The 25430-nt window shown below is 48.3% G+C and overlaps 1 protein-coding gene across 1 annotated transcript in view; it reads left to right on the top strand.

Moving 5' to 3' along the window:
• The window catches only part of ADAMTS2 (ADAM metallopeptidase with thrombospondin type 1 motif 2), a gene marked incomplete at both ends in the record, with an annotated part of 215062 nt that overhangs the window by 166637 nt on the left and 22995 nt on the right, over positions 1 to 25430 (top strand). Inside the window, 8 exons of the mRNA XM_084244362.1 lie at positions 2778 to 2934; positions 6398 to 6503; positions 7187 to 7330; positions 7771 to 7903; positions 9261 to 9374; positions 20217 to 20362; positions 23812 to 23987; positions 25099 to 25232. Of these exons, the coding sequence (XP_084100488.1) occupies positions 2778 to 2934; positions 6398 to 6503; positions 7187 to 7330; positions 7771 to 7903; positions 9261 to 9374; positions 20217 to 20362; positions 23812 to 23987; positions 25099 to 25232 (1110 nt within the window). The remainder of the gene's footprint in view (positions 1 to 2777; positions 2935 to 6397; positions 6504 to 7186; positions 7331 to 7770; positions 7904 to 9260; positions 9375 to 20216; positions 20363 to 23811; positions 23988 to 25098; positions 25233 to 25430) is intronic.

Raw genomic sequence — 25430 nt, 5'->3', positions numbered from 1 at the left:
CGGTGATGTTCTCTCACCCTGCTGCTCCACAAGTCGGTTGTGGCAGCTGCTCCTCAGAGCTCAGTGACTGCCTTTTTGTCAGTTGTGGCAGTTGTTCCTCAGAGTTGTTCCTCCTTTTAAAAAAAAAAAAAAAAGATTTGTTTATGCACACAAGAGCTGGGGTACAGGCTAGAGGTGTGGGGGTTGAGAGGATTCGCCAGAGACAGACTGGGGAGCAGAACAGGATGATTAACTGAAATACGCTGCTGAGGGGAGCAGTGGGCAAGACAGGAGAGGTCTGCTGCGCCATGTGTGTCACCTCCCTGGCTGGGGATCAAACTCGCGCTGCAGTGGCTTCCTGAAATAGGATATAAGCCAGGGTCAGAGGGAGATGAGGAGAGATGATGCCAGCCCCAGGAGCAGGAGAGAGATGACTCCAGCCCAGAGACAATGATGCCAACTCCTGAAGAAAAGAAGACGGTTCCAGCCTCTGAAAAAAGAAGAAAAGAAGCATCCAGCAGCCAATCTCTGAGGAGGGAAGAGAAGCCGAAGGACTCTTGTCATGGACTGGGCCTCAGTCCTGTCTGTGACATTGCCTGAAAGGAGCACCAAAAGCCCTGGGCCTGGTGTCTCAAAGAGCTATTTGTTGATGGTATAGCTCAACAACTCACAAAGAGCTGTTAACACCGGGTGTCTCGGACACCGCCTCTGCGGGACCACCCGTGGCCATCACTACTGGCCGGTGCTGTCCAGCACTCCTGGTGACTGGTGGCGACCATCACTGATGCTACCCGGACAACAGCTGGCCACTTGCGGATACGCTATGCTCTTTGTTTCCCGTTTGTAAAATAAATCCCATGGCTGTTGCTCTTGGAGTCTAACGTGTCTTGCAGTTGTGTGCTTGGGTGAGAACCCACATCGACCTGTCCTCTCATCGGGCTCTGTCCTTTGTTCAGCTGTAGCCCAACAGGCCCTATTGTGTGGGTGTTGTATTGCTGTAGCCCTTGATTTTGGTTTTTGGCCTTTGGGGGCTTTTTGGTCTCAGAGCCTGGGCAGATGGGTTGCCCCTCCATCCTTCCATCTGGCCTCCTGCCTTGTTGCCCTTTTGTACCCTCTCAGCCCGTTTCAGTTACACACAAGTCACAAGTCTGATTGGACCATTTATCAATCAGCCCATAGCACCTGACTGGTCCATTCCACAACCCAGGAAGTGCATTTTACTTAAAAGGGCTCTGAAGAGCAACTGCCACAACTTACTCGCGGTGCGAGGCTGGGTCCTGGTAACAAAGGTCTGATTGGACCATTTAGCATCAATCAACTCAGAGCTCGCACCTGATTGGTCTATTCCACGATCAAGGAAGTACACTGTTACATAAAAGGTCCCTGGTGATGCAAGAGATTAAGTGTCAGCACTATGAAATAATCCACAGCCACTGCAGCACAAGTTCAATCCCCGGCCAGGGAGCAACCCACACGATGCAGCAGACCTCTCCTGTCTCTCCTGCTGCTCCCCTCAGCAGTGTATTTCAGTCAATCTGCCTGTTCTGCTCCCTATTCTGTCTCTGGTGAATCCTCTCAACATCCACACCTCTAGCCTGTACCCCAGCTCTTGTATGCATAAACAAATCTTTTTTAAAAAATAATAATAATAAAAGAGGTCTCTGAGGAACAACTGCCACAACTGACAAAAAGGCAGTCACTGAGCTCTGAGGAGCAGCTGCCACAACCGACTTGTGGAGCAGCAGGGTGAGAGAACATCACCGCTCCTGCCGGCTCCCACTGCTGAGGCGGCTGGGTTCCGGTAACAGGACTGGGCTCTGTTGGCAGAAGAGCTGTAAGTCAGGATCTGTGTCTGAAAAGTAAATACATATTTCTAATAGATATGTCTAATACATATTTTTAGCATTTGGTTATCTGATTACCAAATACATATTTCTTGTAAATCACAGTATTGCAGAATGCAGTCTAGGCAGGGGGTTGAGTATAGACTTTGGTTTCAGGCTTCTTAGCTGTGCGGCCTGCAATAAGTTTGACTTTTCGGACCCTCAGTTTCCTGTCTCTCAGAGTGGTTGTGAAAACTGAAAGCCAGAGCAACTGCCAGTCGTGGAAGCAAAGCAGGCTGCAGTGTAGGGTCCTAGTGCCAGCCTTGCTGTCGGGTGTGTACTATGGTTTCGCCCAGTGGTTTCTTATCCGTGGTTAAAAAGCTAATTCTGTCCCGGAATTATCTTTTTGCCTGCATTCTTTATATGGCTCTTTTGCTATGTTTGCTGCAGTTCCCCACCCCCTCCTAATTATTGTTTTTTTTTTTAAATACCTTCAAATAGGGGGGAAACACAGGGTTATCTCCCCTTCTCTGGGTTAGCATGCCACATTGGAGTTTTCATCTCTGTTGTTCTGGATCCTGCCAGACTGTGCGCTCTTTGGGATGAGGTCCATATTCCATTTACCTCCTGTTCAGTGTCTGCACAGACTAGGTGTCTGATCACCTGCAGGTACCTTGGAGATGAGGTGGGGTAGATGAACTATTTGAGGACTTCTTTGTTCTCAAAGTGTTGTTTCCTCATTTCACCCAAAAACTGCAGTGACTTTGTGTGGAAACTCACACTGGTGTGTAAGGCCAGGGAGCATTGTCATCCAGAAATGTGGAGCTGGGTGGGAGGTGGGTCCTGAGGGTGACTGGGCTGAGTGCCACCTGACCAGGTCCCCAGGTTGGGGTCTGGCAACGCTATAGCCAGCTCAGCTCCTGACTGGTCCAGCTGACTCCAACTCTTCACTTCCATCTCTCCTGCTTCCTACAGTCCATGAGCCTCATTGAGATTGGGAACCCCTCTCAGAGCCTGGAGAATGTTTGCCGCTGGGCCTATCTCCAGCAAAAGCCAGACACAGGTCACGATGAATACCATGACCATGCCATCTTCCTCACACGGCAAGACTTTGGACCTTCAGGCATGCAAGGTGAGCCTCTCCCCTGTGAGGGCACAGAGAGGAGGAAGGCTGGGTGGCAGCCTCGACTCAGGCCATGAGAGGTGTCGGGGCAGGGAGGGGCTATGTGCACCTCAGCCAGATAAAGGGCTAGGTAAGTGCTAGTGAGCCTCTTGTTCCAGAAAACCACCCGGGATGCTGCCATTTCCCTCAGGAAATGTAAGGAAGATGAGAGGTGGTGAAATGGGTAGTTTGAAGTAAATTTCAGAGTTGTTTCCTTACTATCCCCTCAGTTTTTGAAAAACAAATTTGAGTAAGTTTCAACCTTCAAAAGTTTATGGATTTTTACTTAAAAATTTGAAACTTTTATAAAACTGACTCATCTGATAGAAGAAATTGACATTCTACCATCACTGTTGAAGATTTTAATATATACAGTAGTACTCGATAGAGCAACACAGGAGTACATCAGCAAGGTCCCAGAAGATCTGAATTAAGCAATTTGACCTAATCAGCATCCAACTGGCCCTTAGACAACTCGGGTTTGAACTTTGAAGGGTCACTCTATGTGATTTTCTTATTAACAGATGATGAAAACTTACAGTGTTGATAAATACAGTAGAGTACGCTGAATGTATTTTCTCTTCCTTTTGATTTTCTTAATTACACTTTCTTTTCCCTAGCTTACTTTATGGAAAACGTGTAACATACAAAATATGTGCTCATCAACTCTGTGTTATTAGGCTTCCGCTTGACAACAGACTACTTGTCAAGTAAAAATCCGTACTGGAGAGTCAAGAGCCATATGTGGGTTTTTAACTGAATGGAATTTTGACTCATGTTGCTCAAAGAGCAACTATATAAGTAATAGAACACACTGTATATGAGTAATAGTGCACTTGAGAGTACACACTCTATGAATATAGCATGAAGCTGTACCAAACAGACTATGCGTGGCCACAGAGAAGTAGTAACAAAATGTATAGATTGGAATCACTCAGAAATTGTTCCCTGACCATATTGAAATAGACAGACAACTTGAAAAATTACAAATATTTGGAAATTGAACAACATACTCAAATAATCCAGGGTTCAAAGAAGAAATAACAATAGAAGTTAGAACATTTTTTAACTGAATGATAATGACAATACAACATATCAAAACATGTGACTGTAACTAACATAATGATTAGATTGGTATTGGTAGTGTTAAGTGCATTTAGTAGGAAAAGGGTAAAAGTCATCTTATGAACTTCCATCTTAAGAAATAAAAAAAAAATGCAAACTCAAATTAACAAAAATAGAAGAAAAGAAATTATGAAAATAAGAGCAGGATAGTTACATGCGTAATGTTAGTAGGGAATACTAGGAAACAATAATAGGTATAATCAACAGAACCAAAATTTGGTTCTTTAGAAAACATGGATTAAAATGGAAAAACCCTTAGCAATACTAAAATAAAGAAAATAAAATTTATTAAGATAAGAAATGTAAAAGAGATATTTTTTGCATGTTCTACTTTTGAAAGATAATAAGATATTCAGAAGGTATTTTGAACAGTTGCACATCAATAAATTCTTCAATATAGATGAAAGGTACAAATTCCTTGACAAAACATAATTCTGAGGAAAAAGTACAAAATCTGAATAATCTCATGTCAACTAAACATAATGAATTTATAATTAATTGCCTTCCTTCAAAGTAAACTCTAGAACTTAACAGATTCCCCAGAGAATTCTTCCTAATTTTAAGGAAGAGTAATATAAATAATTAACAAATGCCTACAGAACAAAAATAGAAGGAAAAATTTTCCAGCTAATTTTATGAAGCCTGCATGACATTGACACCAAAATCTGAGAAGGACGTTACAAGAAAAATATTACCAACCAAACTCTCTCACAAATACAGACACAGATGTCCAAACAAAATGTTAACAAACCATAGCTACATAAAAAAGAAACTATAGGACATGAATTTGGGTTTATTATAGGAATTCAATGTTAGTTTAACATTTGAAAACCTATCATTGTAATTTATGATATTAACAGAATATAAGAGAAAAAATGTATGTGATCATCTCAATCGACTCGGAAAATGTATTTGACAAGATCAAGGTCCATTTATTGAGAAGTCTTATTTAAGTAGGAATAGAATAAACCTTCCTTTATATGGTAAAAGATATATACAAAAAAACCTGTAAAAAACATCATATAAATGGTGAAATGTTGTAAGCCTTTTCCTGCACTGGAGTAGATCAAGAACACTGTGATTACCACTTCTCTTCAACATTATAGTGGAGTGCCAGCCAGTGAAATAAGACAAGGAAAAAGTAAAATGATAAGGATCTGAAAGGAAGAAATAAAACTTATTTGAAGCTTATGTACTTGTGTACTTAACAAATCCAAGGGAATCTACAAGTAAATCGTTAAAAATTATCAAGTAATTTGCTGGGTATAATGCCAATATATAAAACTCTATTGACTTTCTGTGTTCTAAAAATAAATTTTGTTAAGCCTGGCAAAATATGACCAAGACCTAAAATAGAAAGCCATAAAGCATTTCTGCAGAAATTATAAAATACTCTGTCAATGAAGGAGACACCATGCTCATGGACACGGACACTCACTATTGTGAAAATACTAGCTTTCTCCAAATTGAACTAGAGTCAATACATATGCACTTAAATGCAAGTTCAGATCCAACAGAATATTTCGAAGAGATTGCTAGGTGATTCTAATGTTTCTATAGAAATGCAGCAGGTTAAGAACAGGCAAGAACAGCTGAATTAGATAAAGTATTCAATACTTATAAAAGTACATAGTTAAAGAGTATAATTTTGGTCCAAAGATATATATCATTAGAACAGAATATGGAGTCTAGAATTGAGCTTAGCACAACTACTCAATTTATTGCAGAGGTAGCACTGCAAGATGGAAGGGGAAGATGGTCTTTTTAAAAAATAGCGTTGAGTCAACTGAATGTCCAAATTGGGAAAAAAAGTAAAGCCTGATACCTTTACTCTGTATGAAAATACCCTATTTGTGGATTTTAGATCTAGTTATGAAAAGTGAAATAATAAAACTTACAGAAGATAATATAGGAAAATATCTCTGTATTTCTGGGGGAAAAGGAGATTAAAAAGGATTATCTGCAAAGGAAAATATAAATAGTACCACATTAACATTAAAATATTTGCTTAATTGAAGGCACTATTAACCCATTGACAAAAATATTCATAATACATATATCTAATAAAGAACTTAAATCTGAAATCATTGAATACCAATAAATCAATGATGGTATATACCAGTGTGTGGGGGCTTCTCGTGAGCTGTACCAGCTGAGGACAGTTGACTCTCTTCATTTGTTCCGGTGATGGTGGAGGTGGGGGTATTGGGACCCCCAAGGAGAAGCACCACTCAGGAGTTAGACCAGGGCCATCGATTCAGTCAGGGCCATGGGCCTAGCAGTTGGAACAGCCTTCGTCTCTTCCCAGGATATGCTCCTGTCACTGGGATGTGCCACCCTGTCCGCAGCTGCACCCTCAACCACGAAGATGGCTTCTCCTCAGCTTTTGTTGTGGCCCATGAGACCGGCCATGTGTGAGTGGTGTCAGTGCCCTTGTCATCTGGGGAAAGTCACGGCTTGCAGGGGACCCTGTGCCCTGAGAGGGACTTATCTGTATGAAGACCACTGTGGGTGATGTTCTGACCTTCCTGTGCAGCACAGGGCAGGCCCGAGGTCCACTTTCTGCTGAGGGCACAAATCAGGGAGGAAATAGCTGGGACCAGGCAGGAAGTGGGGGCCTTCCACAAATTATGTCATTTAAGCTCCCAGGCAAGTGTCTCCTTGGCCCCCTTTACAATGAGTACCCAAGGTAATGAGGGAACATTACTCATGAATGCAGAGCTGGGGTTGAGCAAGGGAGGCATCACTGCTTGACCTGTGTGTATGCCCTTCACAAAGCCCACCTGAATCTTGGAGCTGGACATAGGACCCAGGTTTGTTCCAGGAGTATGTGGCAAGGGTGCCCAGAGAGTTAGGACTGCTTCACCCTGGGGTCAGGGTAGCTGAGAGCACTGCCGCTGGATGCCATCTCCCCAGGGCGCCCCAGCTTTAAGAATCCATCGCACCTGACTCAAGGCAGACTAGAACAGCTCAGGTGGGGAGGAGAGAGGCCAGCAGGGGGAGGCTCCGGGTGTCCTCCCAGCCTTTAAGTGGGGTGGAGCTGACAGGTCAGTGTGGTCAAGTGAGCTTCTAGAAAGGCTGCCTTGGCTTCCCACAGGCTGGGCATGGAACATGACGGGCAGGGAAACCGCTGTGGCGATGAGGTGCGACTGGGCAGCATCATGGCGCCCCTGGTGCAGGCAGCCTTCCACCGCTTCCACTGGTCCCGCTGCAGCCAACAGGAGCTGAGTCGCTACTTGCAGTGAGTACACCTCACGTTTCCCAAGGGCAGCCCCACAGACCTCAGGTCAGTGCCAAGAGGGTCCCTGTCCCAGTGTGCCTGGGCCACCAGACCTGGGGTCTTCCAGGCTGAGGCGCAGGGGAATGAAAGAGAGAGCATTGCAGGTGGCAAGCCTGAGAGCTCAGTCTGGTGTCAGGGAGGAGACCTGGTATCAGGGAGGGCCTGGGCCTTGAGTGGAATGTGGGCCACTGCACCTTTAGTGGGCTTCTAGGATCCCTGGGATGTGGTAGATCAAGCCCTGGAAAACTGGCTACCTCAGGCCAAGGGAAACTGAGGTAGCACAGCTGAGGGCTGGGGTGTGCAGGCAGACCCACCACCACTGCTCCACAAAGGACCTCAGCTGCTCACAGGCTGGAAAGCTAGTCCCACTAAAAGCTGCCGTGGCACCCTCTCCCTCACAGCTCCTATGACTGCCTGCGGGATGACCCTTTTGCCCACGACTGGCCGGCGCTGCCCCAGCTCCCGGGGCTGCACTACTCCATGAATGAGCAGTGCCGCTTTGACTTTGGCCTGGGCTACATGATGTGCACCGCGGTGAGTGTGGGAGGCCGTGCCACCTGAGTGGGGTTGTGTGGGGAAACCTGCCCGGGACCTGGCTGGCTTCTCCAGAGGAGGAGGCTGGTGTTGGGGTGACTCCTCAAGGTGGGTCAGGGTAGTACTCCAGAATGGCAGCTGACAGCTTCCCTCCACACCCTCCGCTCACACCTGGTTGGCACCCAGAGCCCACTGGTGGGCCCAGACATGGCCCTGCACAGGAAGTATGAAGGTGACAAGGGGATCAGCAAGAGGCTATGGGGGTCTGGTGAGGCCCATGTGTTACCTGCTTCTGCCTGTCAGGAGGGCATCCTGGAGGAAAAGTAAGTGAGAGGAGAGGACATTCCAAAAGGTTTGAATCACATGTGCAAAGGCTGAGAGGTGAGGGAACATAGTATACTGAAGAGAAACCAATTTCGTTTCCTAGGATTAAGATCACAGCCATCAGCAGGAGCTTCAGTCATTAGAATTGTATCAGCTGATCAAGGCCTCCACCCTCCCTATGTGGGGAGCCAAAGCAGCCTTTCTAGACCTCACCTGGCCACAACTTGGCCAGACACCTGGTGAAAGCTTTAGTGTCTATCAGTGTCTGCCTCAGTGTGTATCTCAACTGTATGATGAAAGCAAGCAAAGTTTTCACATTTTGCAGATGAAGAAACTGAAGCCTGGGAAGTTAGGTGACCTGCTTCAATCCAGGCAGTGAGCAAGCCGTAGGCTCCGGGTCCTACACAGGCAAGCTAGCTTCCTGCATGACTGCCAGTGGAGGGCGGCAGGCTCTACTGTCACGTAGGAGGCTCTGGAAAGGTGTGAGGAAGGAGTGGCTGTATCTGTGTTTCAGCTGGATCCTTCGGCCACTCCTGGAAGAAACGTTATCAGAATAAGAAGCAGAAAGGCCAGAGAATTGTTGACTATGGGCCAGAGGGTAGAGACCAAGGCTGGAGCGAGGGCAGGCCCATGGAGCAGAAGGGAGGTCTTTAGGACCTTACAGGTGGGGTCCACCACAGGCCCTGCAGCAATAGCTACCCTCAGCTGCTGCTGCCTCGACCAGAGGGACACCGTTGTAGTCCTCTTACTGGTACTCTTCCTCCTGGCTGCTGAGGGTCGCGGTGTCCAAGGACTGGAGCCTGAGGGTCAGCAGCCCACAGGTGTGCAAAGCACCCTCACTTTACACTGGAGCTTCTTGCAGCCCCAGAATCATAGGGAGTTCAGGGCCTCCAGCAGCCACACAGCCCCATCACAGGCCACCAAGCCATGCCTGACTCCACAGCTGTCCAAGAGACGTTGGGGGACAGGGAGACAACACTGAGTCAGTCCAGCAGTGAGAGGCTGCCTGCAAGCTTCCGGTGCTCTCTTTCAGTTCCGGACCTTTGACCCCTGCAAACAGCTATGGTGCAGCCATCCTGACAACCCCTACTTTTGCAAGACCAAGAAGGGCCCCCCTTTGGATGGGACCATGTGTGCATCTGGAAAGGTGAGTGGAGCAGAGAGCACATATCATGAAATGCGCAGATCTCCAGGGACAGACTGCAGTGCCTGCAGCTGGGGCTGAGGGTCTTCTCCAGGGACCCCTGCCTCCTTTTTAATTCCCTACACTTTACACAACAAAGTTGCTGCCCTGCGCTCCCAAGTCATGATTTCTTCTGTCTGCTCTAATTTGATGTCTTAAAGTTCTTCACTGTGTTTCAGGTGCCCCATTTGGGACCCTTCTTCTTTAGAGCAATTTTGGGATTCTAGCAGCCTTTTGTCCTTGCATATCAAGTGACTCATCTCACACTGAGGTCAGCATTGGAGTCTACTGTCTCCTTTGTTCCCGAGACTCCAATGTTTCCCCAGTTGCACAGACTTGCCTATTGAGGTGGCTGTTTAGCAGCCCGGGACCCATTCCTACCTTCTTGCATCTTGGCAGAGAGCAGGCTTCCCCCATCTGCTGGTTCTTTCCAGTGCTCCAGGTCTGAGTCTCACTGGTTTAGATGACATCACACACCTACTCCTCAGCCAGTGACTTGCTAGGGAGCTGGCTTATGCAGATGAGCCTAAGCCTGAGCCAGTGTGCAGAGGGCACTGATAACCACTCAGACCACTATCTAGCATTTGACATTTGGGGCAGAGAGTAGACTCCAGCCCACTCCAATGTCAGGCGCAGAGAGGTCCCCAGCTCATCTAGGTCTTTAGTGCCTTAGCCTCAGGTCTTAAACTCTGCCTGATTTTAGTCTCTCATGGAGTTTTTTTTTTAAGATACAGATTCCCAGGTGCACCCTTGAGGTTTTTGATGTGAGTGGGGATCAGGAATTATATGGGCCTTTTTTCATTATGATAAATTTCATACCACATAAAATCTGCCATTTTAACCACTTCAAAGTGCGTGACCAGTGCATTCGCAATGTTGGACAGCCATTACTGCTATCTAGCTTTACAACTTTTTCACCACTCCCAAAAAGGAGACCCCATTGAGCACTGGTTTCCCACCCCCCTTCTTTCTCCAGTCCTTAGCAACCACTAATCTGCTCTCAGACTCTATGGATTTGCTTGTTCTGAAATTTCATATAAGTGGAATCACATAAGATGAGGCTGAGAGTGGCCTCTCTGCTCTTCTCTGCTCCTCTCTGCCCTGACTCCACTCCCATTCCCTATGGACCCAGAAGTCCTGATCCAGGTCAGCCTTCAAACTGTGCTCCTTCGGACCCAGGGCTGGTTGAGTGGAGCCTTGGTGCCACGTCCTCCATAATATGTGACCTTTTTGTGTCTGACTTCTTTCACGTAATGTTTTCGAGTTTCATCCATGTTGTACCATGTATGTGGTTGGTTCCTTTTTATGGCTGAATAATATTCCATGGTATGGATATGCTACATCTTGTTTATCCATTCAGCTCTCACCTAGGCCTGTGTGATTGCCTTTCACCCCATAGGAACCATGGCCACTGGGAAAACTGGGCCCCAAAATGCCCACACCCAGACTGGCCCCCTTTTCCTTTGGGAGTGGTAGGGCCTGGCAAGAAAGTCTGAATTATTGTAAAGCCAAAAGATCAGGAGAAAATTGCCACTGAAAAGATAGTTTGTTCTTCATAGACCCCCAGAAGCAGGGGGCGTAGTATTCTCAGATGTGACCAAAAGGCCCGGTCCTCATGGAAATCCCTGGCCTGGGCACCCTCCTCACTCCCTTTGGCGGTAAGACCCTCGGTGCATTTACTGCCGTAAATACAATTGCCATTTTATGTATTTCTAAAACAGTCGTGCTAGTGGAGGACGTGGCACCAAGGCTCTGCTCAGCCAGCCCTGGTTCCAAAGGATTGCAGTGTGAAAGCTGACCTGGATCAGGACTTCTGGGTCCATAGGGGGTGGGAGTGGAGTCAGGGCAGAGAGGAGCAGAGAGGCCACTGCCAGAGTGGCCCTCAGGTTCCTCTGTCTCTGGATGTGTCTTACTCACTGTTGCAGTGGAATCTTATATTTGGGAAGGTGTCGTCCCTTATCTCCCCCTTTGTCGCAAGAAAAACCAGAGAGCCAGGGGAGTCGAGAGGAAACAAAGGAGAAGTTTTTGATTCAGTTGGAGGAATAGCTGGTGATCTGGCGATAGTGCCCCAGGGACCGGACCCCGGCTCCCGGTAGGGATTAGCACAGAGCCAGACTCCGGTCGCAGCTGCCTGGGATCCTTATTGTCCACACTCTCCAGTGGGTCATCCCAAGCACATCCTCCCTTCTTGGCCTCTGCTGTTGAATCACACCCTGACTTGTTCACAGTTTTGGGGATCCCCATTTCCAAGAGCTAGAACAATCTATGTCTGTGTTCCTTACTAAAACAGCCTGGAAGGAAGGAGTGGAACATGCAAGTGTTTTTATGAACTCCTGAGGAGGACTACTTCGAGGCAAGTGTCTGGGCAATGGTTCCATGTGGCCCCTGTGTCCTGCCTCCTGCTTGCTCATGTTTGAGAAGTGACAGGCAGCCATGACGGCAGGGACAGCCAGGGTCTGGGCATGGCAGTTCAAGTCCTACGTCCCTCCTTTCTTGCTGTGATCTCAAGCCATCCTTTTTCTTTCGGCAAGTGACCTAAGTGCCCAACTCATCTATCCTCACACCCCAAACTCCTAGCGCCTGGTACCTGCTAGGGACATGCTGGTGGGTGGGGGACAGAAACCCAGGACAGGAGCAGTTCCAAAGTGCCAAGGGTGCACTGCCCGAGAGAGGGCTTTCCAACTAACCCAAGAGACATCTTGCCCTTGCATGGCACATGGTGCTCCCCACCGTACCTATCCTGTGAGGCAGCCCCTGTCAGATTTGTCCCCTCGTTATGTGATGGGCTCTGAATTCACTCAGGATGGGTGACTAGTCTCTAGGTCATTGTTGGCCAGACGGACCTAGGCTTAAACATTTTACATGCTTAAGCCTCTGAAACAGTTGTAAGCATTTAAATATTGTTTGTAAAACATTTTAATAACATTAAATATGTGTCTCTTATAATAACACTGAGCTATCAGTGCATGAAATTCTTTATTTGGGTAATGTTAAACACTCGTAGTCATCCAGGAGGAAATAAACCAATTAGTCATGAGTCGCTTACTAATACTTCAGTTAGCTGTGGGCCAGATGCATGGCCCAGTTTGAAAGCTGACCTGGATCAGGACTTCTGGGGCCATCCAGGTTTGTGAATTGCACCCTATGACATTCACACAGGAAGGAGCGGTCTAATGGCGCATTTCTCAAAACGCATCCCTGCTGATAAGCAGCGCAGGGCTGTGTCAGTGAAGCAGCTTCGGCGTGGTGGAGTTAGGGTGATACTCCTTTCTGCTGCTTTGCTTTGTTTCCTCTTTCCCACGATGCACATGGGTCACCTCTGTGCATTTCAACCGGGTCTGGGGAAGAGGTGGTCCACCACACTAGGGGCCACGGGGAGGGTGTCCTGACTTGTCCTGTGCCTGGACCCCCATTTCCAGAGTGGAAACCAGTTTGTCCAGTGGGAACAAGGGGTCTGGCCTCTTCATCCTCCTATCCCGTGGCCCCTTGGTGCTCTTGGCCAACAATGACTTAGAGACCAGGCCCAACCTGCCTTCACAATACCACGATCAGCCCCTCCCTCCCCATCTCCATCAACTCAGGCTCCTATAACAAAAATACCATGACTGGGGAGCCTAACCTGTATTTATTCCTCACAGTCCTGAGGCTGGAAATTTGAGATCAAGGTACCGTATGGTAGGGTTCCCGTGAGGGCTGGCAATGGCCATCTTGCTGTGTCCTCACATGTTGGAGAACGAAACCATCTTTCATGTTTTCTTATAAAGACACTGATCCCATTTCGTGGGGGCTCCATCCCCATGATCTAATCACCTCGAACAGGCCCCACATTCTAATATCATCATGTTGGAGGTTATACCTTAACATATGAATTTGAGGATTAACAAACAATCATTCCTCAGCATTTCCCTACTGGAGCATTTCCCTCCTTGCCTGTCACTCAGCCCCACTTGGCACCACCAGCTGAGGGGGTCATGAGCCAGCATTTCTGTGGGCTCTTCCCTTCCATGGTTGAGTGAGGGAACTCTGGGGTGAGAGATGAGGTAGCTATAACCGTGACCTAGCCTGTGACTGTGCTTGGCGGCCGTGCGCCAGGTGCCCACCCTAAATGTGGTGGAGCCCTTGACCCTTTCCCAGAGGTCAGGAGGGAGAATCAGAAAATGGCAGCCAAGGTCATTTTCTCTGAAACCAAAGCTTCCTGGTTTTAGAGTGGCAAAAGGCAGAGCCAGGAGCATGCGGTGGGATGGAAGAGAGGAGGTAGATTCCCAAGCAGAGATGTGCACAAAGGTAGGAAGACAAGGAAGGGTCTGCCTGCAAGGTAAAAGCAAGGTAAGAGCAGGAGGGATACAGGGGAGCCACTTGGGCTTTGAAATGGGAGCATGGCTCCCCTGGAAATGGATTTGGATACAAATCTCTGGCTGCAGGAGTTTTCCCATGAAATGCTCTCAGGTCCAACAGATCTGATCCCACCTGGAGTTCTGGCGGAACTGGGCTTTGAGAAGTGCTGCCAAACCCTTACCAGTCACTGGCAGTGATTGTTGGCAGGCCTGGGGCATGGCTGTGAACTAGGCAGCACTTGCTGAGGGCATTTCCTGGAGAGAGACTCGACTGTGAGCCACAAGCAACTCACATGCTCTTTGGCTGGGAGAGTGAAGACTTGGGTCTCGAGGGGGCTCTCTTCATAGTGTTCACTGCACTGGGGGTGGGTACAGGAAGTGGAGTGACGGCTCCCTGACAGGGGCATTATGGGGAAGAGAAGGAAATGCAGGCTGTTCAGAGAGCCATCAGAGCTCCAGAAGGCATGATGGAAGGAGATGGAGCAGGAGGAGGGTGTCGGAGCCAGTCTTACAGAGCGGGCCTTTGCTGCCAGGCCAAATGGTTTGGTCTTCCTCTTGCAACAGTGGGGAACCCACAGGTTCTGAGAGGGGAGTAGAGGCAGCTATGCCATGAAGCTCATGACGCACACCTCCGGGGCTCCTCACTTGCAAGGGGGCCTCGGGAGGCCCTGGGGGTCCCTGGCAATGTGTTCACATGGTCATATATTTTCATAACTTTCACAAAGGAAGAGGCAGTCACGAGTTGCTTAATGACAGGGATACATTCTGAGAAATGTGACCTTGTGTGAACATAGACTGTAAGTACACAAGCCCACGACATGCCCAGGCTGCATGAGCTAGCTGATTGGGGCCAGTCTGTTACTGACAAAGCATTGTTAAGCCAGGCATGACTATATTTTCACTATAATAAATTAGGATCACTTCTCTTTTTATTCCTCCTTCCTCTGATACGCACTTGTGTTTGGCATTCGAGTGGCCGTGGGTGCTTTTGTGACTTTAGCTAAGGAGAAAATGTTTTGGAATAAATTTATTGGCTTATGTACATGGTCTTCAGTATCTTTCATGTATCTTTCTATTGTCCAGGTAGAAGAATAGCTTCCAGAAATACTCCTGCCACCACCGTGCCCACTCACCCAGGGTTTTTATGGAATATGGGCTGTTATAGCCCCTCTTCTTGATTATTGGAGAAAAAGATGCCTTGACTATACAAAAAGTTAAGGTCGTGACTGTGTCATTATTGGCCAGAGTTTATGTTTTCTTTGGGTGTTTGTGTTGTAGATGGGGTCCTTTAACACAGACCCAACTGGGATATTTCTTTAGAAAAGTTAAGTGTAATAAGGTGATCAACTTGTTTGAATATGAGGGGCACCTAGTAAAATTTTGGTCACCAGCAGAGAAAGCTAAATGCAAAAGAGATGCAAAAAAAAAAATGTAGTCAATGCTAATGAGGCCTTGCTACACCAGCTCCACTGCAGTTTTGAAAGTTGGTTTGGATTGCTTCAATAAATTGAGGGAGAAATTACAGACTTCTGATTTGGATGTACAGAGGAACCTTCTTTTATCATTTTCAATTTTATTTATTAAAGAGAATGCTGATGAGGTAATGGAATATGAAATAAAAGTAAAACAAATAAAGTAGAAATAACACTGACTTCGAAAATTAGTTAAAATCAAAAAAGGTTTCAGTTGAAACGAAAAGCAGTCATCTGTTACGAGGAAGAGATAAAAAGAAGTAATCCACAGACTCCTGAAAAGTTTGACAATCCAATTAGTGAAGAGGAGTGAATCTGATGCACATGTTGGAAAAGTATTATGCCTTCTTCAGATTTGGTGTGAAATGTTGACAACATCAAAGACTTACAAAACTCAAAATGTCCCCCTGCCATCAGAATGTCGACTGCAGCCATTCTGGAGCGTGGCTCATCCAAGGAGCATTTATACAGGCTCAGTGGACTTAGTGGGCACCTGCGTTTCTCACGGGCTCTGTTCCTTTTCCCATCCTTTTTTCTTTTTCTCTTCAGATTGCTTAATTTTGATTGCTTTATATTCAAGTCCAGAGGTTCTAGCTCCTACCGATTAACTCAAATAAACTTTTGGACCTGCTGAGGAATTTATCATTTCAGATTTTATACCTTCAACTTCAGAATATCTGTTTGGTTCTCTTCATAGTTTACGCCTTCTTGCTGGTGTTCTATATTTGGTGAGACACTTCTTCAGACACGGTCTCCTTATTTCTGTATTTCGAACAACTGCTTTGAACTCTTTATTGGCTAAGCTCAACACTAGGCCTCCTCAAGGAGAGTTTCTGTAGCTTGCTCATGCCCCTATATATGGATCACACTCTGTTACTTTCTATGTCTTGGAAATTTTTGTTGAGACTGAACATTTTAGATGATGCATTGAGGAGACCTTGTCGTGTTGTGGTTCTCTTATTCACTTGCTTCTTTGTTTAGTGACCTGTCTAGGAGCTTTCAATAATGTACTCCCCAAGTGTGAGGCCACTGGTATCACAGTGTAGCTGTCACAGCCCTGGGCTTGTGCATTGTCGCCCTGACCACACAGCCCCCACCGCCCCCCAGGACCTCGCTGTGAACCCAACTCTCTTTGGTTCTTTCTCTGTTCTTCTTGCTAAACCTCTGACTTTTTTGCCTCTACTTGTATCACACCCAAATGTTAGTTTTCAGTAGCTGCTAGCTGATTGCTCTATTGCTTTTGATAGTGTCCTGCACGGTAATTTTTCTTCCATCTGACCCAGTTAAATTCATGAGGTCAGGGTGTCGTGTCTGTAAGACTTGTTTGAACTTCAGGAGGACCTTTGCTCTCTTTTCTCTGGTTCTCTCTGCTACACTTCCAGTTGGGTTGCCAGTTTACTTCTTACTGCTAGTAATACGGAGCTACTGACCTCCTCTTAATTGCTCCCTACTAAGATTTCTTTTGTGTTTGACAGTAGCCTTGCTCATGATTTCCTGCATGCTCTGTCCTCAATAATCCCCTTAGGGAAAACTATCAAGTTCTCTGTCATGCCTGTCCCTCTAGGGAAGACCCCTGTCCCTCTAGGGAGCTAGGAGGGAGGGTGGCCGCTTCTCCCTGAGTGACGCTCCTGATCTACGTGTAAGTCACTGGATGGGGAAGACAGTGCCAAATCTTTTTCCTTGGCCTCTTTCCTCATGGAAAGGCAGCCCTACAAGCAAACTGGAGAAGGAGGCATGTCATATGCTTTGCCTTCTCCAGTATTCTTTGCCTGCCACAGTTGGGGTAGTGTCTCTGTTTCAGACTGGGAAATAAAAAAGGGTGCCCGTTTTGTGAGTTCTTACCTGTTCACTTATGAACTTGAGACAAGACCCAAAAGCAGACATGCAGAGAGAACAGATAGAAAATAGATTAGTTGACCACATGTTGCTGGATATGGTCTGTCCTACTGGTAGTACCAGGGTGCAAATTGAACCTGAAAAAGCAAGGCAGTAATGCCTGCCTGTCTTTAGTGTTATAAAGTCTACCTGGCCATTTACCTCCTTCCCAGAAGCCCCCATTCTAAAAGTCAGGTTCATGGCATACTGGGAGTTGTAATTCTTAGTGCCCGAGATCTCATCAACATGGAGATGAGGGTTGGGTCTGTTCAGGACATCATTCATTGACTCAAAGTTTGTTGCTCACTATCCTTCTAACATCTCCACCCCGTGAGTGGGGATTGGTGAGTGAAGGCAGCCGCAGTCTTATTGGCCACTCTCTCTCTGCGCCCCCACCCTCCAATAAGCTATCCACAATACAGATTTGGAAAGTATAGGAGATGCCAGTGGACTACCCTTACCGGGATAATACTGTAGCCTTCAACTCAGGAGCTAGAACGATTAGCAGGAAACAACTTCTGTCATGCTGAGCTAGTAAAGACATAGAAGAGGGCTATGGTCAGATGCCATGGGCTTTCACTGTTCTTACCAAGATTTTGTAGATATTATTGAATAAATATGTCTTCATTTGTTGTATGGGCCTTAGGGGAACTCCTAGATACTTTAAATGTTGTTTTTCAAACATCACTTTCCCCAGTTAAGGGGTTCATTTACGGAGGAGAGAGTGTACCAAGCTGCTTTCACCTGAATCCCAGAAGCTTCGACTCATTGCCTGGTTTTGGAAACAAAGTTTTATTGGAACAGTCTCTCTCATTGGTTCACTTGTCCACAGTGACTGTCTTGCTCCAGTGGCAGAGTTTTGTATGTACAATAGAAATCAGAGAGCCAGCCTGGAGAGTCTAAAATAGTTACTTCTTTACAAAAGAAGTTTGCTGGGGAATCGCATTCTCTTTCCATGGAAAGCAAAGTTATTGTCATGTGGAGTGGAGATGGAGAGCATGCACAGAATCATAGGAAAAGTCATGTCAGTCGATCTAAAATCATTGTATTTCTGGTTGTAGTTGTTTATGATATTGGTTAGTTTTAACTTTTAATTTTTTGTGACATCTTTTCTTTTTCTAAATCATTATTCCATTTTATTTCTTGTTTTGTAATCTTCTTAAAGTGAACCCCAAATCATAGACGTTTCCTCCCACAGGGAGGGCGGGGAGCAGTGTGGTCGGACTTAAAGCCTTGCACGCCAGTGTTCTATTGATGACCAACAGTCCCTGACTTAACCCTGAGTCTACCTGCGATATTCCAGATTTACAGTGGTGCAAAAGCAGTACACTTAGAGCAGCAGAGTACGCACTTTAAATTTTGATTTTTCCCCTGGCCTGGCAATGTGCGGTGTGGTACTAGTGTGATCCACAGTTTCCAGGCTGCCACGCAGGCCCGCGGGCAAGCAGCTGCACTCGACAGTGTCCTGGGTTGACAGTGGTTTTGGATGTTGTGTTTTATATTTTTGCATCCTATCATGTCTCCAAAATGCCCATTGTTTCCTGCTTCAGAGATAGTCACCACATTGCTCTGGAGTCAGCTCTGTGGCGGGTATGTGGCCTGCGTGATGGCTGCTGTCAGCGATCGGAGCACATTCCTGGGCTCACAGGTGATGTCCTGTGGGCTAGGCATAGTCAGACATTTTCAACTTGAAGTATTTTCTTTTGTTCGTTTCTTGTTTTTTAAACATTTTATTGATATTATTCACATACCGTAAAATTTCCCCCTTAACATCTTCATCATTCCCAAAATAGTTACCATTTCTCCTCCTCCTAAGCCTGAGCAAGTACTCACCTACTTTGTGTCTTTGTGGATTTGGATTCTGGGCATGTCACATGAATGGAATTGTACAGTATGTGGTCTTTTGAGACTGGCTTCTTTCATTCAGCATGTTTTCAAGGTTCTTTCATGATGTAGTCTCTATCTGCTGATGTATGCAGATTCCATTTTTCCTTGATAAACTTATATGGTTCATACAAATTTTGTGTGGTCATGTATTTTCATTTCTCTTGGGTACATGCCCTGAGTCTGTAATATGTTATTGTTCTTGTTGCATGATTTTTACTAAACTGCTTCCATAACATTTGTAATGTTTATCATGTGTGCCACTGAAGTCTCTGGTTAGCTTAATGGTCAGCTAATTATTAGGCAGAGCTTTTCTTTTTTTTTTTTTTTTTTTTTTTTAATTTTCTAGAGGCATGTCTTATTTATTTACCTATTTGTTTGTTTGGTTTATACATGCACTGGGTACAGTCAGAAGCCGGGAGGGTGAGAGAATTCACCAGAGCCAGAGCAGGGAGCAGAACAGGCAGAAGGACCGAAGTACACTGCTGAGGGGAGCAGCGGGCGGCAGGAGAGGTCTGCGCACCATGTGGGACCCTCCTCCGGTGGCCGGGGAGCAGCCGGGGATTGAACTGGCGCTGCAGAGGCTGCGGGCAGCTTTGCAACCCAGCGCTCAACCGCTGCGCCACCTGGGAGGCCCAGGCAGAGCTTTTCTTAAATGCCTTTTAATAAGTCTTCCAAGCCTTTGCCATAGGACTCTGTTGGCATGTTGGGGTATGTCTTATCAACTTGACGCATTTTCAACTTTCATTGGGTATATCAAGAAATGGCCCTATCATAAGTTGACCAAGATCTGTATATTTGTATATTTTTCAATAATAACAGCATGTCATCTGTTATTTGTTTCTATAGTATTTCCTTTAAATAGCAATTTTTTTTAAATTTAAGTAGATCTTATGTCTTCTGAGTCATTGTCTTCATGTGCCAATATGTGTCTGTGACGTGTCCTGTGTGTACACGTGTGTTCTATTCTGGTGACGGGGTGTGGGGAGGCTCTGACTGGAGAGTAGGATAGACGAGTCTCTGAGGTGTGGGAGGACAGAGCTGTGGGGTCATAAAGGGGAGCTGGGTAGGCTTACACCTCACCAGGCCTCGCCATGGGGCCCTGCTGTACAGGTAAGTAAGGTCTGCTCTTGGGGCCTCCAGGGCCAGGCAGACATCACAAGCACTGCAGGCCAGGGGTCCGGGCCATCTGAGCAGCCCTGCTTTGAGCGGGGGTTCAATGGAGTGCTCTTCTCTTTCAGCATTGCTTTAAAGGACATTGCATCTGGCTGACCCCTGACATCCTCAAACGGGACGGCAACTGGGGTGCATGGAGTCCATTCGGCTCCTGCTCACGCACCTGCGGCACAGGTGTGAAATTCAGGACCCGCCAGTGTGACAACCCACAGTGAGTAGATCCTGACATTTCTCACTTCCTGGTTGGCAATTTCTTTCACAGGCCCCTCTCTGGCCAGCTCTATCCCACAGGGCTCTTGTGGCCACATGCCATTTCTGCAGGTGGTGTGAGGGTGGGCAGCCCTGGGCCTTCCTCAGTCCCTTGGAAGAAGGGGAGATTCACAGTAGGGGGGGCTCATGGCCTGGGTAACACAGCCTGCTGGGAGTCTCCGGGCCTGTGCATGCCTGGGGCTACTCCCCCAGCTGACCTGCAGCCTACTCTGTGTCTAGAGTGGGTTAATCTCTCCTTATTAGTCAGAGAGGATAGAAGGCAGAACAGAGAGGAGCCCAGGGGGTAAAGAGGAGGTTCTCTTGAGGCCCAGGATACCAGGTGCCTAAGCAGGGGAGCCGCTGCCCAAAGTCAGGCAACAGTCAGGGTCAGTGATGTGTCCAGTGACCCCTAGGGCCACAGCTGTCATGGAACCCGCTGGATTTTCCCCAGCTGCTCTCCCACTCCCACATCTCCTGTAGGCCCAGGCCTGGTGCTTCCCTCTCCTCCACTCACAGTGCTTCCCTATCCACTCCCAGCCACAACTCCTGCCTAAACCCTTAGCCTTGGCCTTACCCAGTGCAGAGCCCATGAAGAGGACATAGAGCCAGAGCTCTGGACCCTGGGCCCCTGCAGCCCCTTATTACTTGGGGTATGTCAGTTAGCCTCCCACACTGGGCCTCAGTCACACTATCCTGTGGTGTTATTTTGGGTGGGTTTTTTTTTTCTTTTTTTTTTTTAAGATTCATTTATTTATTTATATAAGTACTGGGTACAGTCAGAGGCGCAGGAGGGTGAGAGAATTCACCAGAGCCAGAGCAGAGAGCAGAACAGGCAGACTGACGAAATACACTGCTGAGGGGAGCAGCGGGCGGCAGGAGAGGTCCGCGCGCCATGTGGGACCCTCGCCTGGCAGCCGGGGATGGAACCCACGCTGCAGAAGCTGCAGGCAGTTTCACAACCCAGCGCTCAACTGCTGCGCCACCTGGGAGGCCCTATTTTGCGTGTCTTTATAGTAGTGTGAACAGGACTTAGTGTAGAAAGAACTCTCCCCCACTCCCCATTAACATCAGTTCACTCTGGTCTTCTGCTTGCCCAGCAGTTCCCTCAGCTGGGGAGACGTGTGGCTGTTATATTTCATCTTTCAGCCTATTGAATGTCTTAAAGATTTTGATTTACATGAAATATTAAAATTCTGTAATTTCACATTCAAAATAAAAAAGATTCCTTGGTTCTAAATTGGGCACCATAACAATGCCAGGCCCAAATACAGCTGGTAGGCAATGATGCAGGCTCTCCGCTTTTTGGGCAACCCCACCCAACTGCCATCACCCACCTTCTCCACCCTCCTAGGCCCCCTAGGTATTTGGATTGGGGCCCTAAACCCAAAGCCTCAGTCCCAGTTTCCTCATCCTTCTGTAGGCTCTGCCATGGCCTCAGCAGAAATGATCTGAGACTTTCTGGGCATGTGGGTTTTTTCTGGAGGAGCAGGTCTCTAATTTCACATCAGTTTAACAGAGGAAGCTGTAAACACAAAGGTTAACCCCGCAGGTCTCTGGATCCCATGAGCCAGTTTCAATGCTCTATTTGGCCAGGCTGCTGCAGCTTCTCTTCCCAGGCTCTGAGTTGGCCACTGGGAGCCAAAGGGGGTCCACAGCTGTGGGAAGAGAAGTCAAGACCACCCTGGCCAGTCAGATCTGTGGGAGGGGACCCATGGCCTGAGACCCAGCAGTGAGAGACCCATACCTCAGAAACACCTGTGCTTGGAGCTGGACATCTGAAATTGTGTCCGGAATTCTCTCCTCTCCCTCTGGCCAGCTCCTGCCAGGGCACTAGGCCAGCTGCAAAGGCAGGAAGGGGCCTCCAGGTCTGCCCCGGGACCCTTCAAGTACCCAGGGCCCTATTACACTTGCCCTGGGGGTGATACTGACAAGATAGGGAGTTAGAAGTACAAGAGGGAATGGGGTGCTGGATGAGGACTGCAGGGTTCCCACCCTGTGGTGCAGTGCCTGGCATACAGCAAGCACCCAATAAATGTGATCAGTTTCTGCTGCCCTTTCACGTGTTGCCGGAGTAACTCAGGCTCAGGGCATCATCGCCAGGAGACCTGATATGGCCTATGCTCTGCTTCTCCGTCCTGATTACTCAGCTGTTGTGCCCAGATCCATGCTCGCTGGCTTCTCACAGCCTTCTTGTCAGCAGCCCCCGGGGACCCCACAGGCCTCCCTTTCATACCTGCTTCCTGGGATGACCTCTGGACCTCACCTCTGCCCCATCTTTTAGTTCCTGCTTCCTGTGCTCATCCACAGCTTCTCCCATGGCACAGGGCATGTGTGGCAATGCCCACCCAATTACTAGCTGTCTCTGCTCTGGAACTGAGGTCCCTCTGCTCTTTGCTTCCCCACTCTGGTAATTGGAAAGCTGCAACAGATGGCAGTCTCCAGCTCATCTGTCGCTCATCTTCCCTGTTCCCTTGAATCTCCAGCTGATATTGTTTTGGAGTTAGCAGGGATTTCTGTTCAGATCAATACAGCTTCTGCCTGGCCTGGACCGGCAGGGGCTCCAGCAATGGCCAGCCCCTTTCTGCTGTTTGCAGGACGGTTGCTGCACAGATGCCCCCAGCCACCCACACCTACACCCAGGCATGTACCCCTCCGGGGACACCTTATTAATTTTCTCATTGGTCTGTGCTCCCTCAGTGACCAGTGGGGCCTCAGCTCTGCTCAGTTCTGCCATGCCTGAAGATGGCAATGCGGAAGCCCCCAGCTCTTTCCAGAATGCAGTCCTGCCATGCCAAGTCCTGCCATGCCAAGGGCACCTGCTGGCCTGCCAGAGTCTTTTCTGTAGAGGTTTAGTGTTTTGTGGATTGTGCTGTTCTCAGTAAAGTGAGGGAATCACAGAAAGGCAGTGCGAGACCTCTGAGTTGAGGAGAGCCAGTGAATGGAATATCCTCTGTCTGCCTGACATTAGTTGAAAACTAGTGCAGTGGACTCTGCTGACTTGAAATTGCTCTTTGGGTTCCCACCATGCATCCAGCACAGGCTCAGATGTAGGTGAGACTCATCTAGCTCCCTGTGTCCTGAGGCTCACAGCAGGGAGGGGCCTAAGCTCACGCCACAGCCCACCGTCAGAGCAGTCAGTGGTGGGGCGTCGGGAGGGGCTGTCGAGGAGGGGCCGAGCAGATTACTCTTCTCTACAGGGTCCCTAAAGGGGAATTACCTGTCTCTTCTATGCTTGATGCTCTGAGGCTCAGGAGATTGGGGATCTTCCCAGTCCTACAGCCAAAACAGGGCAGGGCTGGGTTCCTTCACTCAGCAGAGCTGCCCTTTGACATCTGAATCCCCAGATACCACAAATGGCAACCCCGCATTGCTAGTGGCATCCAGCTGCAAGGCCTTTGCTTTCTTCTCCAGTCCGGCCAACGGGGGTCGCACCTGCTCAGGACTGGCCTACGATTTCCAGCTATGCAGCCCCCAGGACTGCCCTGATGCCCTCGCTGACTTCCGTGAAGAGCAGTGCCGCCAGTGGGACCTATACTTTGAGCATGGCAACGCCCAGCACCACTGGCTGCCACTGGAGCATCGGGACGGTGAGCCCCTGCAGAGAGGGCAAAGTGGTGATTCTGCAGAGGCCCCTCAGTTGCTCTGTGCCGCTGATACTGCAGAAACAAAGTTGCCAGCTACACTGGGTTGCCAGGAGAGCCCATCCTGGCTGGGGTGGCTGCCGGGGCCCACTCCTGGGCAGGAACTGGGGGCTCTTGGCAGAAATGCAGTCCCAGAGTCACCAACCTTGGCCTGGCCAAAGACGCTGGAAAGAGGGGCTGGTAGGAGTTAGGTCCAGGCTCCTGCAGCTGCCACCTGGTGGGTGAGGCTGGACCGGCATTCTAGGTTAGCTGGGGAACCCTGCCAAGCAATCAGGTTACCTCTGCCCTTCAGCTTGGAACCTTACTTCTTAGTGTTAGTGTGGTTCATACCAGTTTAAGCCTTAAAAGGCATTTGCTGGGTTGTGACACTGAAAAGTCTGGCAGTTTGTAACATGATAGTATATTTATTCCATGTAGGTCCCTTCCCACTTTTGATGGAATTTTAAGCAAAGTTTCTGTACCTTCCAGATGTCAGGCAGTGGTGGGAGGCTTGGTGTGGGCTTGCTTGCTTCGTGGCCCACCTGCTGTAAGCAGGGACAGGGACCCAGACCTGACAGGTCCCGTGGTCCCCACGCAGAAAGAGGCTGTGGTGTGACCTGTGTTTTAGTGATCTCTGGGAGCAGAGCTGGAAAGGGAAGGCGCCAGCGGGCATCTGGCCTTACTTGGAGTTTCAGAGGAGAATGGCTGACAAGTGTCTTCAAGTGGAGAGCTGGCAAACAGCCATCTGTCCTTCATCCCCTTTCCCGCCTGCCTCCTCTTGGGGGTCTCTGGACAGGGCTCAGGGCCCTTGGGGATCTGAGACCCTGCCACACCAACAGTCTGCTTCAGCTGGAGAAATCCCTTCTTAAGTCCCATACCCCAGGGTCAAAGGTCCCAAGACACAGGGGGTCCCCTTCCCCTTCTCTCTAGAGCAGATAGGTGGAGGCGGGAGGGGTGAATTCTAAGAAGACCCTTGTGGGAGTTTCTTCCTCAGCTTGCGTGGTGCCGCTCTTGAGAGAACTTGGGGAAGAAGCTGTGCAGTCAATGCCTCTCCTCACTGCATCCCGTTCCCTTCCAGCCAAGGAGCGCTGCCACCTCTACTGCAAGTCTAAGGAGACTGGGGAGGTGGTGTCCATGAAGCGCATGGTGCATGATGGGACACGCTGCTCCTACAAGGACGCCTTCAGCCTCTGTGTGCGTGGAGACTGCCGGGTGAGTGTCCTAAGGCGAGGTCGGTTTACCTCTCTGGTGCCAGGTAGCCTCAGGTCTGAGTGTGGCTGGGAGCTACCTGGGGAACTTGGAACCTCCATCTCAGAGATTCTGATTTTGTAAGCTGAGGCCAGGAGTGTGGGTCGAGAGCTCTCTAAGTGATGGCAGTCCTTGTGAAGCTCTGCCTTGCCCTTGCACCCC

Source organism: Talpa europaea (assembly GCF_964194135.1).
Source record: "Talpa europaea genome assembly, chromosome: 9".
Classification (NCBI taxonomy): Eukaryota; Metazoa; Chordata; class Mammalia; order Eulipotyphla; family Talpidae; genus Talpa; species Talpa europaea.
This window is presented reverse-complemented; position numbering and strand designations above follow the sequence as displayed.